The 16,556-nt window shown below is 31.9% G+C and overlaps 1 protein-coding gene across 1 annotated transcript; it reads right to left on the bottom strand.

The window, feature by feature from the left end:
- Nucleotides 1–6,274: 6,274 nt before the first annotated feature.
- On the bottom strand, nucleotides 6,275–7,587 carry LOC123884810 (protein SRC2-like). The gene has a single exon (XM_045934026.1). The coding sequence runs from the start codon at nucleotides 7,412–7,414 to the stop codon at nucleotides 6,431–6,433; it is 984 nt and encodes a 327-aa protein (XP_045789982.1). The 5' UTR covers nucleotides 7,415–7,587; the 3' UTR covers nucleotides 6,275–6,430.
- Nucleotides 7,588–16,556: the final 8,969 nt, after the last annotated feature.

Genomic DNA, 16,556 nt, shown 5'->3' with positions numbered 1-16,556 from the left:
AATAGATAGACGCAATTGATACAAAATTAAACTAGCTTTGCAAAGCGGAATGTTTTTGGACCAATAGTCCATTCCATCTGCAGATGGAAATAATTCGATATGAATAAATTTTCAAGAGAAAAATAATGAAAATCAAATATTTAGAGTTTGAATTGTTATTCAAGTATATTGATAAATGTCTATCATTGATTTTCAAGAAGCATATTCACCTAAAGTGAATTTCAAAACTTCTTTGTAATTAATTAAGTTGAGTAGCATATGAAATACTCAATTGATGTGAAATATGTGTTTTAAAGTATTTGACTGGCTCACTTGATAATGATGATTATATGAATATCCCAGAAGGATTTAATTTTCGTAAGACACATATATATTGGAGAGATGACTTAATAAAGATGAATAAGTCTCCTTTATATACTCGAGCAACATCTATATGCATGTTGTATAGTATTCTTGTTGAATATTTGCAAGTGAGAAATATGAAAATGACAATTTGTTCATTTTAAGAAAATATTTGGCAATAAATTTGTTTAAGATTGTATCATCAAGAGACTCCCGAAGAGCTTGAGATATTGTCATTTATTACAAAATAAGTATTTGAAGAATATTTTGTGAATCATGAAGCTTATATACAAAAGGTTCTAAAATGATTCTATAAGATCAATTACGTACCCTAATTTTTGTAAGATCGCCGATGTAAACAAATGCCATTTTAGAGTTCGAGTAAATGGTGAAGAACTAATTGGTCCTGAAGCACCACATTTTGGTTCTAATGGGGACAAATACATTGTTAACCTATTATTTGTTGTCAATATATTATCAAGTATATACTTTGCTATTTTAGATATGCATGTAATTTGTTTAATCCTTGTAAAGGTATAGATCACAAACAAACTATATGTTGGATATTTGAATTGGCTTAATTTTGCTAAAACAAATATACTAACAAGATGTTGGAAAACATGTTACAACATCATATTTATTCAAGGAAATCTCGCGCATTTATGAGAGCATCTGCTATTTATGGAAATCCACTTAAAGAGCACGCTTAATGGAGATTTGATCTGATCAGGAGCTTTAAGGATAAGACAAACTTAATGGAATAGCTGGATGACTTATCCTATCATATAAAGACCTTTAAACACTTTTGGAAAGTCTTGATATGTCCTTAATGAAGATTGAAAAAGTATCAGATCATCCTTTATGATTCTCAAGGAGCGTCTGAGCATTTGTGAAGAAAGAGGAGCGTGCCTAATCATTATATATACGAAGACCAAGTTCAAGACTAGGTATCTCATTGAAAAATATCAGTTACACATATTGAGTCTTTGTTGAGTCTTTGTTGAGTCTTTTATTATTTGATTGTAATTCTTGCTTGTGGATTCTATAACACGAGCTAAGAAGTAAGTTTATTAGTTTAAGGTTACTCCTAAGCTTTGAAGTACGGAGTTTACCGTGTGTGATTCACTTGAAGCTTTTAAGCAAAAGTGAAGTGTTGTCTTGGCAAGTTGTCGCCACATCTTTCCCAACATTGTATAATCAACACAGGTTGTGTTGTGTGAGTGGAAGTGAGATGGGATCTCATGTCTAGGAAGTTCCTAGGCAGAAGTTGCATGAGTAGTGTCGAGGTTATAAGGCGTAAACCAAGGGTTTGCTGGAGGTCTTAGTTTAAGGCGTAAATCCTAGGGTTTGCTGGAGGTCTTAGTAACTAGAGCTATTAGTGGATTTCCTTCCTGGATTGGTATCCCCCAGAGTAGGCAGTTGGCTGAACTGGGTTAACAATTACTTGTGTCATTTATTTATTTTCTGTCAGTTTTTATATGTTATATAAGATGTGCCAACAATAGAAAACAACATTATTCACAAAGTAGTTGTTGGGACATCTTAGGCAACATCATTCTAGTGATACCAGAATTTCACTATATGTTCATATGAAGAAGTACAATTATTCATGGAGATCTGTGAAACAAACAACAATAACAATCTCATGAAACAAAATGATGAGGAAAGATGAGCACTATAGAAGATAAATCAAGAATGTGATTTGGTTGAAGTATATGATACATCAGATACAAGAATTTGTGAGTTTTCTTCTAAAGGGTTCTTGCAACGATTCAACATGAATATAATGTCGCACAAACTACATATTTGGAGAAGAGTATATGATAAAGAAGATAAGACAGGTCTTTCAACAAAGTCAACTTCAAGTAAAACTTTTGAGCAACTACTACAACTACATAAGATTATTTGAGTCTCTTCGTCTCATATACAATTGTCTTTATGAGGGAGAGATATAAATATGTTCTGCACTCTTTTTCCCTTAACCATGTTTTGTCCCACTAGGTTTTCCTGGTAAGGTTTTTAATGAGGCAGTTCACACACAAAGGATGATGTACTCTTTTTCTTTCACTAGGATTTTTTTCCAATGAGTTTTCTCTAGTAAGGTTTTAACGAGGCATATATCCTCGATGGACATCCAAGGGGGAGTGTTATGAATAATTTGGTGGATGTCCATTAAGCATTGGCCCATTCCTCTGGCCCATTATATTGTCCTATAAATAGGACTTGTATTGCCATATAAACACACAACTTGAATAGAATAATACAAGAGTCTATTCTCTCTTCTCTTTCTCTCCTTCATCTCTTCTTCTCTATTCTTGCTATTATCTAGGAATAGTTTATAACAATTTAAGATTTTTTTTGAGCTTCTACGGTACATCTATCAAATTTTAATGTACCGGTACATTAGATCAAATAATTACTAAATTAACGATTATTTTATGTATCAAAATACTATTTGTCGCTTATTGTATTTCATAAGAAAAAAACACATTTTCGTTGTTTTATAAGCATTATGATAACATTTTTAGATTTTTTTTCATAAAAAAATTCAATAATAACTATTATGAGTGATAAAAAATTCAAAAAAATATAAAATTTTATGTTTTTACAATTTTGATAAATAGTATTTAGTTATTATAATATTTTAAATATAGAAAAATGATTTCTTTCGAAAAAATATTCATTTATTTAGTAATTATTTGATCTAATGTACCGGTACATTGAAATTTGATAGATGTACGGATGTACCATCGAATTTTTTTTTTCTTTTTTCTATTGATTATATCTCTTTGTTTTACTTTTCTTACATACCAATATATTAGTATTGTTTTTCATGCATGAATTTGATTGATAATGAGCATCTATCCCTTCTTGATTTGAGGTAAAAACATAAAAGAATAACCTCTGCTTCTTGGTAATATAGTTTTTGTCCTGCTATAGAGATGTTCAAAGTTCTAAATTACTGTCTCCAACTACAATTAGAGCATATAACAACTTCAGAAGAGTTTGCAACAACATCTCAAGAGCAATTGAGATTATAGGGGCCTATTTGAATCGACTTATTTTTCAATTTATACAAAAGAACAACTTATTAAGATACAATTTCCGTTATTGAAAACTTGTGGATTAAGTTAAAAAGTTATTTCTTTTCAAAGTTATTTTTTATGGCTTAAAATAAGTGAATTCAAAAAACTCAAATCCGCGTATAAAGATTCACGGTGTAACTAACTAACTATGACAACAATTTAAAATCATGCTAGCAATAAAAAGTTAAGACAAAAGTTTTGTAAAAGTATCTTTGGTTGATTTGATTAATCAATTGTTTATGCTGCTCTAAAATTTCTCAAGAATCATCATCATCATCAATATAAACTACACTTCTCATGAAACATTATTTTTCATTTTGGCAATAGAATATGATGCATTACTTACAAAAAAAAAGCACACAATCACACAAGACCAAATTAGATGTCACAAGCATAAAAGTTATATTTATATATCAAGCAAAATATAAAATTCAAGTTAGCTTCAATATAAACACCAAAAAGCATCCTTAAAATAAAATATCAAAAGTAAAATAATCCATAAACAAGAAACATGAATTAAAAAAAAAATTAAAAAAATTTGTTCAAAAAAATAAAAATAAAAAATTAGCTTGGTCCAGATACAAAATTTACAATGGGTTTGGACCATATACAAAATTTGTGGCAGATCTGTTCTCATCTCACCAACAAACATCCAACAAAGGGATTAATTAAGGGAATTTGAGTAATGGTGTGTTTGTTTAATTGAGATTCTTTTTTAGAGATTTATAATTAAAAAAAAAAATCAAAACCAACCTTCCGTTTGTTTATTATCATTTTTTTAAAATGTAGAACTCCTATGTTTAGATTTCTTAGTTTTAAGAAAAAATAGATTTTAGAAAAGCTATTAGGACTAGCTTTTTATTTTAGGGTTAAAAATGTATAACACACACTATTAAAATGATGAAAGTCATTAGGTTTGATTTAGCGGTGAGGAGTTTTAGTGGTATGCATGAGGTTTGGGTTCGATCCTCAAAATTCTAAAACAAACGCATCCTAAATCAGCTAGACTTATTTACTTTCAGCAAAATGTTTCTTTTTAAAACAATTTTTCTTCTTAATCTTCCAAAAAAATAAATCAATAGTGATAAATACCTGTATGATTTTTAATATGGTAAATTTATTCATTTGAGTTATTCTTTCTTTTGAATAAGTCTTAACTTAATTCTATAAAATCGTTTTATAATATAAGAATTATCCTCATTTATAAACACATCAGACTTTTAGCTTATCGAACATATAACGCTCTTAACATCACCATATGACACTCAAATTAGGATTGCATATCTGTTGTAAAACCTTGTTGGCAATAGCAATGAAGAGATAGGCTTAGATATAGTCAAAAAAAAAAGATAGGCTTAGACATAATAGTGAAATTCATAATCACAGAATCCTCCAAGATTAGAGGCTATTCTAAGAGTGCTATAGCCCAAATTAAATAACTATCATTCAAAAATCCAGAAAACAAAAACCTATGTGACATGTTATAAAGCAGAGGTGCCAATTTGCACAGTAAAGATTAGTTTAAGGGAGTTACTTAAATAGCTGACGACTTTTTTTTCCAAAAAAAACCCTATTTCTACATATCTATTACTTAAGTCGCGGATGTGTAAAAATAAGACGCACGAGTAACTAGAAGGGTGGCAAAATTAGCTCTCTGAGTCTAGTAACAAGACTTCAATATAGTAGTTCAACAAGAAACTGACTTCTTCAGATTAAAGGGTATATATAATTTGTCTGCTTCTTGTACCAAAAATCCATTTAGATTTTACCGGCAATTTTGTTGTTTTGCATGACAATCAAAATTTACTCATGGATTATACCTCAAAAACTAATCATCCAGGGCATGATCTCCATTTTAATATGTTTCAAATAAATAAAATGTATTGACAATATAACTAATTGAACTTCCATAATCATATATACTATTGATTTTAATGCGTGAATTTTATTGATAATAAGAATAATCTCTGCTTGTTGGTAATATAGTTTTTGTCCTGCGATAGATGTTCAGAGTTCTACAATTGGAGCATATAGCAACTTTAGGAGTGTTTGCAATGCAATTTCTTAGAAATGGGTATTGGGTCTAACTAATCTTACAAAACCGACTTATAAGATGAGAATTGTCTCTAGTATATAAACACTTAATCAGGTCATCTCTCAACCGATGTGGGACTCTTAACACACCCCCTCACGCCAGCACTATTGGGCTTGGTGCGTGGATATAAACGGTAGGTGGCCCGATAGCAAAAACCTGATAACAAGTGGCCCAACGGATCGTGAAAAGGCTCTGATACCATCTTAGAAATGGGTATTAGGCCTAACTCATCCTTACAAAATCGGCTTGTAAGGTGAGGATTGCCTCTAGTATATAAACACTTAGTCAGGCTATCTCTCAACCGATGTGCGACTCTTAACACAATTGAAACCATACGCGCATATTTTTCAATTTATGCAAAGCCACAACTTATGAATCAAGTTAAAAAGCTATTTGTTTGCAAGCTATTTTTCATAATATAAAAATAAGACAATCCAAAAAGACTCGAATTCGCCAAGTTAAAAAAGCTATGTATTTGTCTATTTTTAAGTCAATCCGAAAAGACTCAAATCCGCCATATAAAGATTCATGGCGTAACTAACTAACTATTAGTTCAATTTAAAATCATACTAGCAATCAAAAGTTCAGACCAAGTTTTGTAAAAGTATCTTTGGTTGATTTGATTAATCAATTGTTTATGCTGTTCTAAAATTTCTCAAGAATCATCATCATCATCAATATAAACTACACTTCTCATAGAATATGATGCATTACTTAAAAAAAAAAAAACACACAATCACACAAGACCAAATTAGATGTCACGAGCATAAAAGTTACATTTATATATCAAGCTAAATATAAAATTCAAGTTAGCTTCAATATACACAGTAAACACCAAATAGCATATATCCTCAAAATAAAAAACCAAATGTAAAATAATCCATAAACAAGAAACATTCATTAAAAGCTAAAAATCAAAACCACCACCATCATCAAAGCCAGCATCATATCCAGCATCATCAGAAACCATATCTCCAATCAACATCCCACCTAAAGCACCTCCAAGCAACCCTGCTCCCAATCCCATTCCAAATTTATTCTTCTTAGGTTTCTGTGCCCCCGAATATCCATACCCTGATTGTTGCTGTGGTGGATACCCATATCCCGCTTGTTGTGGTGGATATCCATAACCTGCTTGAGGTGGATACCCATAACCTGGTTGAGCATGTGGATACCCTCCTTGAGGGTGTGGGTATCCACTAGACTGAGCAGGTGGATACCCTTGGGCAGGTGGGTATCCACCAGACTGAGCAGGTGGATATCCACCATAAGCAGCTGCTGGAGGTGGGTATCCATGACCAGCATCACCACCAGCAGCGTGTTGTGGCGGTGGAGGATATGGTGTACCATAAGGCACCGAACTAGACCCCACCGCCACTCCAGGTGGAGGATAAGCCATCACCGGTTCCTGTTTCCCTTTCACCGCCTCATGTTTCTCCGATTTCTTCGACTTTAACGACGCCGGAGCTGCAACATGCTCCCCCAATTTATAAGAAAGATTCAAATTCCCTTTAGCTTTTCCTGAAGATGTTCTAACCTGATAACTAAGTTGCCGAAAAGAATCACCAGCAGGATTATCAAGAAGCTCCTTGAGAGGAATATGAACGGTACCTATTATAGTATCTCCGGCAAGGGTACGATTGGAAAGAAGTTTGATTTCAAGAGAAAGACGATTCTGGTTAGCGAGAGATTCATTGATTGTGAATTTGATAGGGAAATTCCATGTAGGGTTTTTTCCACCGTCACGGTGGATGTTAGTTGGGGCGGTTTGTGGATTAACTGGATCGCCGGAGATTGAAACGACAGCGTATACGTCCATTTTGGAGAAGACGTTAACATCTTTGAGATCTTTTGCAGAAATTATGTTGAGTTCTAAGATTCTGTATTCCATGGTAATGAACAGAGAAATTTGATTTTTGAGATTTTTGAGAGATTTTTTGTTAGGTTTTGATGAATGATTTGATTTGTGTGTATAATATAAGGTTTGTGAATTGATTGGATATATATTTATATAATTGTGAAGGAAACTTCCAGGTGGGTACTTTTTTGTTTTTCACGCGTAATCTTATAGTATTTTTGTTATTTTTTGGTAACAATCTTCTAGTAATTTGATGCTATTTTTTAATTTTAATTTTTTTTGAAGAAGTATTTTTAATTTTAATTAATAGTTTTTTTTTTGTTGACTAAAATTTTAATAGTACAACTTGTGGATAATATCCTGTTTTTTTGGGTGAGACATAGTTATCTTTTTTCTTTTTTTCATATTCATATATATACTCCACGTATAGAGTGAGAGGCGGTTGTTTATTTTATTTATGTTTTGAAATTTTTTAGAATAAAAATAAAGGTATGTAAATAAATATCTTAACAAATTAAATATATTATATCTAACCTTTTTGGAATAAAAATAAAGATATGTAAATAAATATCTTAACAAATTAAATTTATATCTAACGAAATGCATTTAGAGTCTTTAAATTTTATCTTTATAACAGGTATATCCGTTTTTTAGATAAAGGTTAGTTTTTAAATTTTTTAAGTAGTAAATATAGGTCATTTTAAGTTTCTAATTTGTTGGACTTTACCCTTTCAGTTATCGTTTATTACAAAAATTTGCATTGTTATCCTTCTGGTTATCTTCTTACATTGTGGCAGTTAACGTTAACTTCCACCATAGTGAATATTCTGATGTAAAAGACACATTGTTGGAGGAGATTAACTGAAAGAGTAATGGTACAATAAATTAGAAACTTAATGATATATAAGTGAGATGACCTATAAACTTAATGTCATTAGATTTTGAGTGGAAATGTGGTGTTTGTATCTCTTGTAATCCTGGAGCATTTGACACATTGTTTCTCCTGAGCTCCCCCCACCCCCAACAAATGGTATCAGAGTCTGGTTCGCGGTAGCAATAAGTGATTCGTGACAGAGACTCACAGTTGATGGGAGGAGAGCTCGAGTATGCTCCCCCTCAAATAGAAGCTTATGTTTGAGGGAGAGTTGTGGTTCGGCGTAGTGAGGGAGTGAGAGTGAATCATAGTATTGAATCATCTATAGGATGTAAGAACTCACACTTAGGGGATATTGATGGGTGTATAGTGTGAGTTACAACTCTCACATTGGTTGAAAAAGTTGATGTTGAGCAACACATAGGTGACAAGACCAATAAATCTAATGGCTTAATATTTTTTGTGAAAGGGTTGTGTCAAAAGTCACTTGTGTTGTTGCTAAAGGCCTAATTTGTCAATCCAACCTAGTGAGACTCCCCTCAAACAGAATCTTTTTCATCCACTTGCATTGCCGTTGGGAATCTATCAACATGACACACCACCTAAACACCTTTACAGGAAGACTTCCAACACTATAATCCAGTTCAAACATCGACTTAGATATCACTGTTGGACCGCAAGAAAGATGATGTTGGGTCAAACATTGGCCCTAAAACACCCTTTTAAGCTAATGAAAAAGAGAATACTAGGGTTAAAAAAAAAGGAACAGCTAATTGTTGGAGATTGTTGTCACTAAAAATGTAGCTCAATTGTTGATATCAAAATTATTAGACTAAACATCTACGTTCAAGTTTAAACTCCAAAGCTTATAGTTGTATGTGTGAGAGTTTCAATAATATTTAACACTTCATCTAAAAAAAAATCAAAATTGCCAACATAAATTGATTCGGTCAGTAAGCAATTGACTAATACGTACCAATGATTTGAGTTGAACTCTTACTATCAATATTATGACTCGTTGATAGACAATACGTTAATGAGCTTCGTAGAACGAAATCACTTAAATTTTCTCCCATAATAAAATTTGAGATTTGTAAAATAAAAATTGAGATGAAAAAGATATATTTGAGAGACTTCTAAATTATCAAACATGATTGAAATAACTTCACTAATTCACTGCTTAAAAAAAAAAAAAAAAAACTTCACTAAGTCATGTCATGTGTGAGGTGTGTATTGACAACGCTGCCCACAACACGACTTTCACGCGCATTTGATGACGTTGGGCCATATAGTATACTACTTACTTACTATCCCATTTTCATATTCTATAATTTTTAAACACAAAAACACGGTTGAGAATTCTTAAACTTTAAGAAAGAAATGAAATTTTGTCAACTCAAATTTTAAGGACACTCATGAGAATGGTGTTTAACAAACTCTATCCAATATTTTAAAATTTTGAGAAATTAAAAATTGCATAATTTTTTATAAAAATTGTTTTTTTTTTGGTACGAGTTTTAATTTTATTTTATAAAGTTATAAATGTTACGAGTATATTATATATAAACAGTAGATTTGTCATTTTAAAATTTTATTTTCCATTCCAAAAATTTGAAAAGTGGTCAAGCTATGCTATGGGAAATTGGGAATCCATATCAGATTAATTCCTGTTCTTGTTTCTTTGCAATAGCATCCGATCCAAGCAACCACCTTTCATGGCTGAAAACAACTGACTCAATATATGACATTCACCTCAAATGTTTTGTGCTTAATTTTTCTAATTGATACAAAAAAATTATTGGCTTTTTTATCATTAATCTTTATCGAAAAATATGACAGTCAGATTGGTGTGATATTCTCTTCCAATTATATTTTTTCGTATCTACAAGATTTAAATTCGTGACTTTATTTAAGAGATCTAAATTTAGTTCATCTTTGACCAATAATGTTGGTGTTTTTTATATCTCCGTAAGATGGCTTAATTGGTAGTTAACGGCTTAACGCAGTTCACTACTTAAGTAAAAAACAATGTAAAATCCTAAAAATATTTCAAGATTTTACACGTCCGCTACTAAGTAGAGAAATACAATGAGTGTCAAATTTTTCATTTTTATAAGGTTCAATACTTAAATAGCATAAGAGTAAAAATATAAAAATTAGTAGAGCGCGTTAGAAAACTCAGGAGGCGCCAAGATAAATTCTACCAAAAAATGAGTCTCAGACTTTTAACTAGAGCTAGACCGCTCGAGTTAAGATCGATTTCAATTTCTATTCTTTCCATATTTCCTCCAATATTATATAGTTTTAGAATATAAATGCAAAAGATGGGTCTTAATATCTTTTATACACTCTAAAATATTTAAAAACTTTAATAATAAAACAAATGGAAACGGAGAGAATTCCAACTCACACCAGCCGGGTCACAAGTAGCCCCACATACTCAATGTCAAGTGATATGATGATGCCTAATGTCAAACGTGTGTATGATATATTTCCTTAGCCATATTTAAAGACAAAGACACAATTAATCAATATATTCTCTCCGTCCCAAAATATAAGAGAAAATGAGTCATCGAAAATTAATGTATTTAGTCCAAATTTTTAACCAAATATATTAATTTTTGTTGATCAATTTTTTCTTATATTTCAGGACGGAGGAGTATTACGTAAAAAAATAGTTTCTCGGGGTTTAGAGGTGGGAATAGGCTAGGCCGAGCTAGGCTTTGCCAAGCCTGAGCCTGGCCTGTCAAAAAATCGAAGGTCTGAGCCTGGCCTGTGGCCTATCATAGGCTTAAATTCTAGGCCTGAGTCTGGCCTTTTGAAAGTCTGATGTGGCCTGTTAGCCTGTTTAAAAGCCTATTTCATATGAACATATTTAAATAAATAATTATATTTATTTTGAAATATACTTATGAACTAATAAAATAATGTTCCATTTGATATTTTAGAGAATTTGACTATATATGTCATCATATTTCAATTCTAGTTTATAATAATACATTTATATATGTTAAAAACTAATGTAGATTAATAAACTTAAATTACTTAAAAAGTTAATAGATTTATAATTTAATCAAAGTATAAATTTTAATATATAAATAATAATCGTAATAAAAATATTATTCATGTTAACTTAAATAGGCCGGCCTAGTAGGCCTCAAAGGCTTTTTTAATGGCCTGCGGCCTGGCCTTTTTAGCTAAATAGGCTTATAAAAAAGCATTGGCCTGCTCTATTTAAAGAAATAGGCTGGCCTGGCCTGAGCCTATGTAGGCTAGGCCTTAAGGCCATGTAGGCCGGCCTGGCCTGTTCCCACCTCTATCGGGGTTATAGGTGATGAATTCAAACTCGGTTATCTTAGTTTATTTATTATCATGAAAATGAATTTCAGAAAATGGTTTAAATTAATAAAATTATACATGAGTCTAGCGCCTTCAATAAGTTAGACATGAACACTATTTTCAAATATTCAAAGCATGTGAAGTAGTTTGTTTTGTCTATAATATAAATCATTAATAACAAGACTCAAAGCTGGAGTTTTGTCTAATTAGTAATTACCACTCCTGTTTTGAGGGATTACAGGTTGTCCTAAACATAAACTAATTAAACATGCAATCAAGGGACAACAAAATGAACGAAGGAAAATTAGAGTATTGGTTGGACTCATGAATCCGGTCCTAATTAAGCATATATATGAAAATGAATCTTATGAGAATTGGTTGTTAGCTGAGAAGAAAAGTTCTCCATGCTTACTCTACGAATGGAATGTGTATCCGATTGATTGTATAGTTAGATAATGTTTGGGGTGGTTTTTTTGTTTTGTTTAAGTACTACTAAATGTATTATTCTTATTTCAGTAGGGTGAATATCTCTTCTATCTTTTTCGTTTTATTCTAATATATATATATATATATATATATATATATATATATATATATATATATATATATATATATATATAATCATCTTTTGCTTGTAATTTTTTTTTATGAGAATTGGTACTTTTTAAAAAAAGAAGAAGCTAAAGGCAATATTTTAAGACTATAGACATAAGATATGCCTCAAAAGAAAACAAGTAGAATGCATAGGCCTCAAACTCAACACCAGGGGAGCCACTATGTTAAGATTTCCATGGTTTGGAGAAAATGGAGAAAACTTTAGAAAGTCTTCAAGATAGTAAAAATCATAAGGATTCATATTTGATAAAAGATGATGAAAATAGTACAATGATGGCTCTTATATAGAGCAATTTAGGGGTTAACTAACTAACTAACCACCTAATAACAAACTATAACAAACTCATATAAACTCTAACTAACTAATAGAAACTACTAACTAATCACCATTATTCTTAACATCCTCCCTCAAACTCAACATTGGAAAATTTTCCAATTTGAGTTTGAATTACAATGATTCTCAACATTTATTGTGAAAAAAAATGCAATCTAAAATTGCATTGCAGCAAATAACATGTGACCCAAGTCCAATAGGAATACAAGCATGCGATCCAGGGCTAAAACAAGAAAAGAATCCAAGCTTAAGCCTTCTCCGAAACCTTCAGTGACCAATGAGTATCAAACACAACTAGATCAATCATTGACATAAGCTAATTTTCATGCTCCAGACACCCACAAGACCAAATTTCAATACTTGTAGGAAGCAAATTGCACTAACTACTAAGGCCTTCAGTCGATAGGCACCAAATAGCAGTAACAAGGTATGGGTATATCTCAGTAACCTTCACAAGTTACTTCATGGCAAGTAATTGAAACCAAATTCTCTCATCAATCTTCATACAAGCAGCATTGAAGAACAGTATTGTAGAATTGGCTTCTATATTGTAATAGCCTCCCTCAAACTCATAGTAAGAGAATTTTTAGTATGAGTTTGGAAAACAAAACCAAAACTGATTAATCAACTTCAACAAATATCATCAACTATTTCAATTCTTAGAGTTGCTCCCAAAAAACTCCAAAATGATGGATGAAATTCCAAACTCAAGACTACAATAAAATCCAATAACAGATGAGATAGATGCAAAGGTGTGAAGTTGTATGAGGAACAAGGATGTATCAGAATTTGTACCAGAAGCCAGATTGAGTTCAGAAGGTAAGTTGTGTTCAGAGGCCAAATTGAGTTCAGAGTCAATGATGAACAAAGAAGATTTTGAATCCTTGACCTTTGTGTGCTTTTCTTCTGAAATAAAGATGGCAGTTAGAGACTTCAACTGCGAGTGGTGACGATTCCCGCCAGGATCAAACACAATGACGGCGAATTCACCCAAAAATTCAACAACGAACACCATGATCAAACAAAAAGTTGACGGTGAGAACGATATCAAGGTTATCATGTCGGGGAGAGGCTTGACTACACCGCCGGGATCGAAAACAGTTTCGACGGCGAAAATGGTGTTGTTGATGCGGTGAAGCAAGCTACACATTTGTATCGAAACCAAATCTAGATCAAGGAGAACTGTACCTTCTAGAAGGTGACCAGCGAAGGAGGAGATAGAGTGATTTTTCACGGCGATTCCAAAATAACCGCGATGAGGATTCTGCACCACTAGATCCATTGATTCTTGAAAAGACCCGTTCAATTCCGTGACGGATTCAGAAACAACGAACACGGATTCAAGATTTGTAGTTGAAGAAGCGTTACTCGCATTTGGAAATTTCATCAATTCATCTTTGATCTCTGAAATTGGGAACGAAAATGATGGTGCGGAATCATGATGTTCTTCTGGTGTGAAGTTGTTCAAGAAACAAGATATCTCCCTGATCTTGATTATGCATCCATTGAATCTTGGTTTAACGGGCTTAATCGACTTGATCGGAACAATTTCAGAACGAAAATTGCCGAAACTGAAGCTGTCAAAGGTGAACTCAGAATTGTTCTTCTCCAAGATTTCAGAATCAAGATCCTCATCCATGGTTGAAGTAATTGCAAAATTCATCGGAAGTTGTTGCAGTGGCTTAAGAAGTGGCGGCAATGGCGAAAACTTCTTTTCCATCTTTGATTTCTTCCATAGGTGACAAAAAATGGAGTGAACCATTAGAAATGAAGGTGGATCAAAAAGTACAGTGTAAACTTCTTTGTGATAAGCAATGGAGGAATTCTCCGGTACCGGTACAATGGCGGAAGCGGGACGGATTCTCGGTGATCGAAACCGAGGCGATGATACCATGTTAAGATTTCCATGGTTTGGAGAAAATGGAGAAAACTTTAGAAAGTCTTCAAGATAGTAAAAATCATAAGGATTCATATTTGATAAAAGATGATGAAAATAGTACAATGATGGCTCTTATATAGAGCAATTTAGGGGTTAACTAACTAACTAACCACCTAATAACAAACTATAACAAACTCATAGAAACTCTAACTAACTAATAGAAACTACTAACTAATCACCATTATTCTTAACACACTAGAAAGTCACCAAAGCAAGGACACTTAAAATTTTGTTTTCACATGCATCATGCATGCACTACTTATCTTGTTTGTTTTGGACCTGCACTTATAGTGGCGAAGAAAGTTTGCAAAACCTTTTAATGCTTACAAGCGTAAGTTAGTGCTCAAATTATTTCATATGGTCCTGGATATTATACCACTAATTTCCTACCCACATCCACATGACATGTTTTATTTTTATCATGTTACAAAGTTTTCACCCGTGTTTTTTAGCGTGATTAATCTTCGTCAGAAAATCTATAAAATACATATGATAAATTTTTTGGTAAATCAAAGGTATCCTTCGCGCGCAACTGCAGAGACTAATCCCCTCGAGATAACTGAAATCCATTTAAGGGGTTGACCTCTCCCAACAAATATTTTTCATACACACCGGCCAGGGATCGAACCAAGGACCAAATAGTTAAGAGACCCAAGTATCTACCACTTGTGCCACACTATGTTGGTATACTCATGATAAATTATCCCCTTTCAACAACTGAAATTTTTCGCCAAAATAATATTTCTTTTTGTCACACTCTCAGATAAGGAAACTAATGCACGAATTTTTCGCCAAGCTTAGAGTCTCACAGGATGCCGGTTTCTCAAACCATACCTCTCCTCTAGAAGGCATTCCAGATTGCTTAAAATTTTCAAAATTCTGTGTGACTAGATAACCAATATCTTTGCTTCTTTTAATATGAATCACATGAAGATAAATCATGATTTTTAAGATTCTAAAAAGAACCCCACGTTCCCTTTTTCAAAGTTTTGGATGAGAGGAAATGTATCTCTCTCCATTCATGGTTTGTTTGGTTGATAAAGAAACAATTTAACACTTTACCAAAAACAAAAGAAACAATTTAACATTGACAAAGGATATTAATTAAATGAAAAATATGGATTTAAAAAATAAATACTATAGTATTTATTTTTGTTTATATAAGGATAGATATTAATTAAATGAAAAATATGGGTTTAAAAAATAAATACTATAGTAGCTACTTGCATAGAAGATTCACATCCATATGTTTTTGTTTATATAAGGATATTGATACGATTTTTTCATCAAGTGTGGTAACAAATAGAGACTTTTCCTAAAATTATTTATATCCCACAAAATAGTTGCTCAAGTTAATTATTATCACAAAAATATATATTTATGTTAAAATAAACTAAAATGTATATTTTAATTTTTAACATAAGAGAGATAAGAAGTGTAATTGAAGCTTCTTTATAAAAACAAAAAAGGAGAGTGTCATTTACTCTATTTAATTTTGATACGTAATTAGTTTGAGCTAAAGGTGAAATGACTTGAGGAGTAAAAATTCAAGGTTAAGTTTTATGAGATGAACAAAATTAATACTAACAACTAATTATTAATTTTAACCGTTTAAAAAAAAACAATAATCACTTCCTTTGCTAAAATAAAAATAAAAAGAACAAACCAATCACTTTCAATATTTTACTAAATTGGGTATATAGTGGAGTAATGATATGTAATCATCATGTGAAACGTTCCTATATTTGGTGTATTGTGGGGGTATGGTCATCGGTCCTGCAGGCTGTATCTGCATAATTTTGCAACATGTTAATGGTTTTTTCAGTTTGATTGTGTGGATTGTGTTTTGTTTGACGGGTGTACTTTTTATGTTTCTTTAATTTTTCAGTTTGTACTTTGCTACTTTTGTACAACTTGTGTGTGGTAGTATTATGTTAATTAATAATTTTTTTTTTCTTTTTTGCCTTTTCAAAAAATAAAATTAGAACCAATCATTATTATGATTTTAGAAAGTTATTTTGAGTAAGAATAATTCGCAAAAAGGTAAGTATGAGACAAAATAATATAGAACATA

The sequence above is a fragment of the Trifolium pratense genome, linkage group LG5 (genome assembly GCF_020283565.1).
Source record: "Trifolium pratense cultivar HEN17-A07 linkage group LG5, ARS_RC_1.1, whole genome shotgun sequence".
Classification (NCBI taxonomy): Eukaryota; Viridiplantae; Streptophyta; class Magnoliopsida; order Fabales; family Fabaceae; genus Trifolium; species Trifolium pratense.
The sequence above is the reverse complement of the archived record's forward strand: the minus strand, read 5'-3'. Positions and strand labels throughout refer to the sequence as shown.

Excerpts from the sequence above, each read along its gene's own strand:
- LOC123884810 (XM_045934026.1), bottom strand. The coding sequence starts at position 7,414 with ATGGAATACAGAATCTTAGAACTCAACATAATTTCTGCAAAAGATCTC.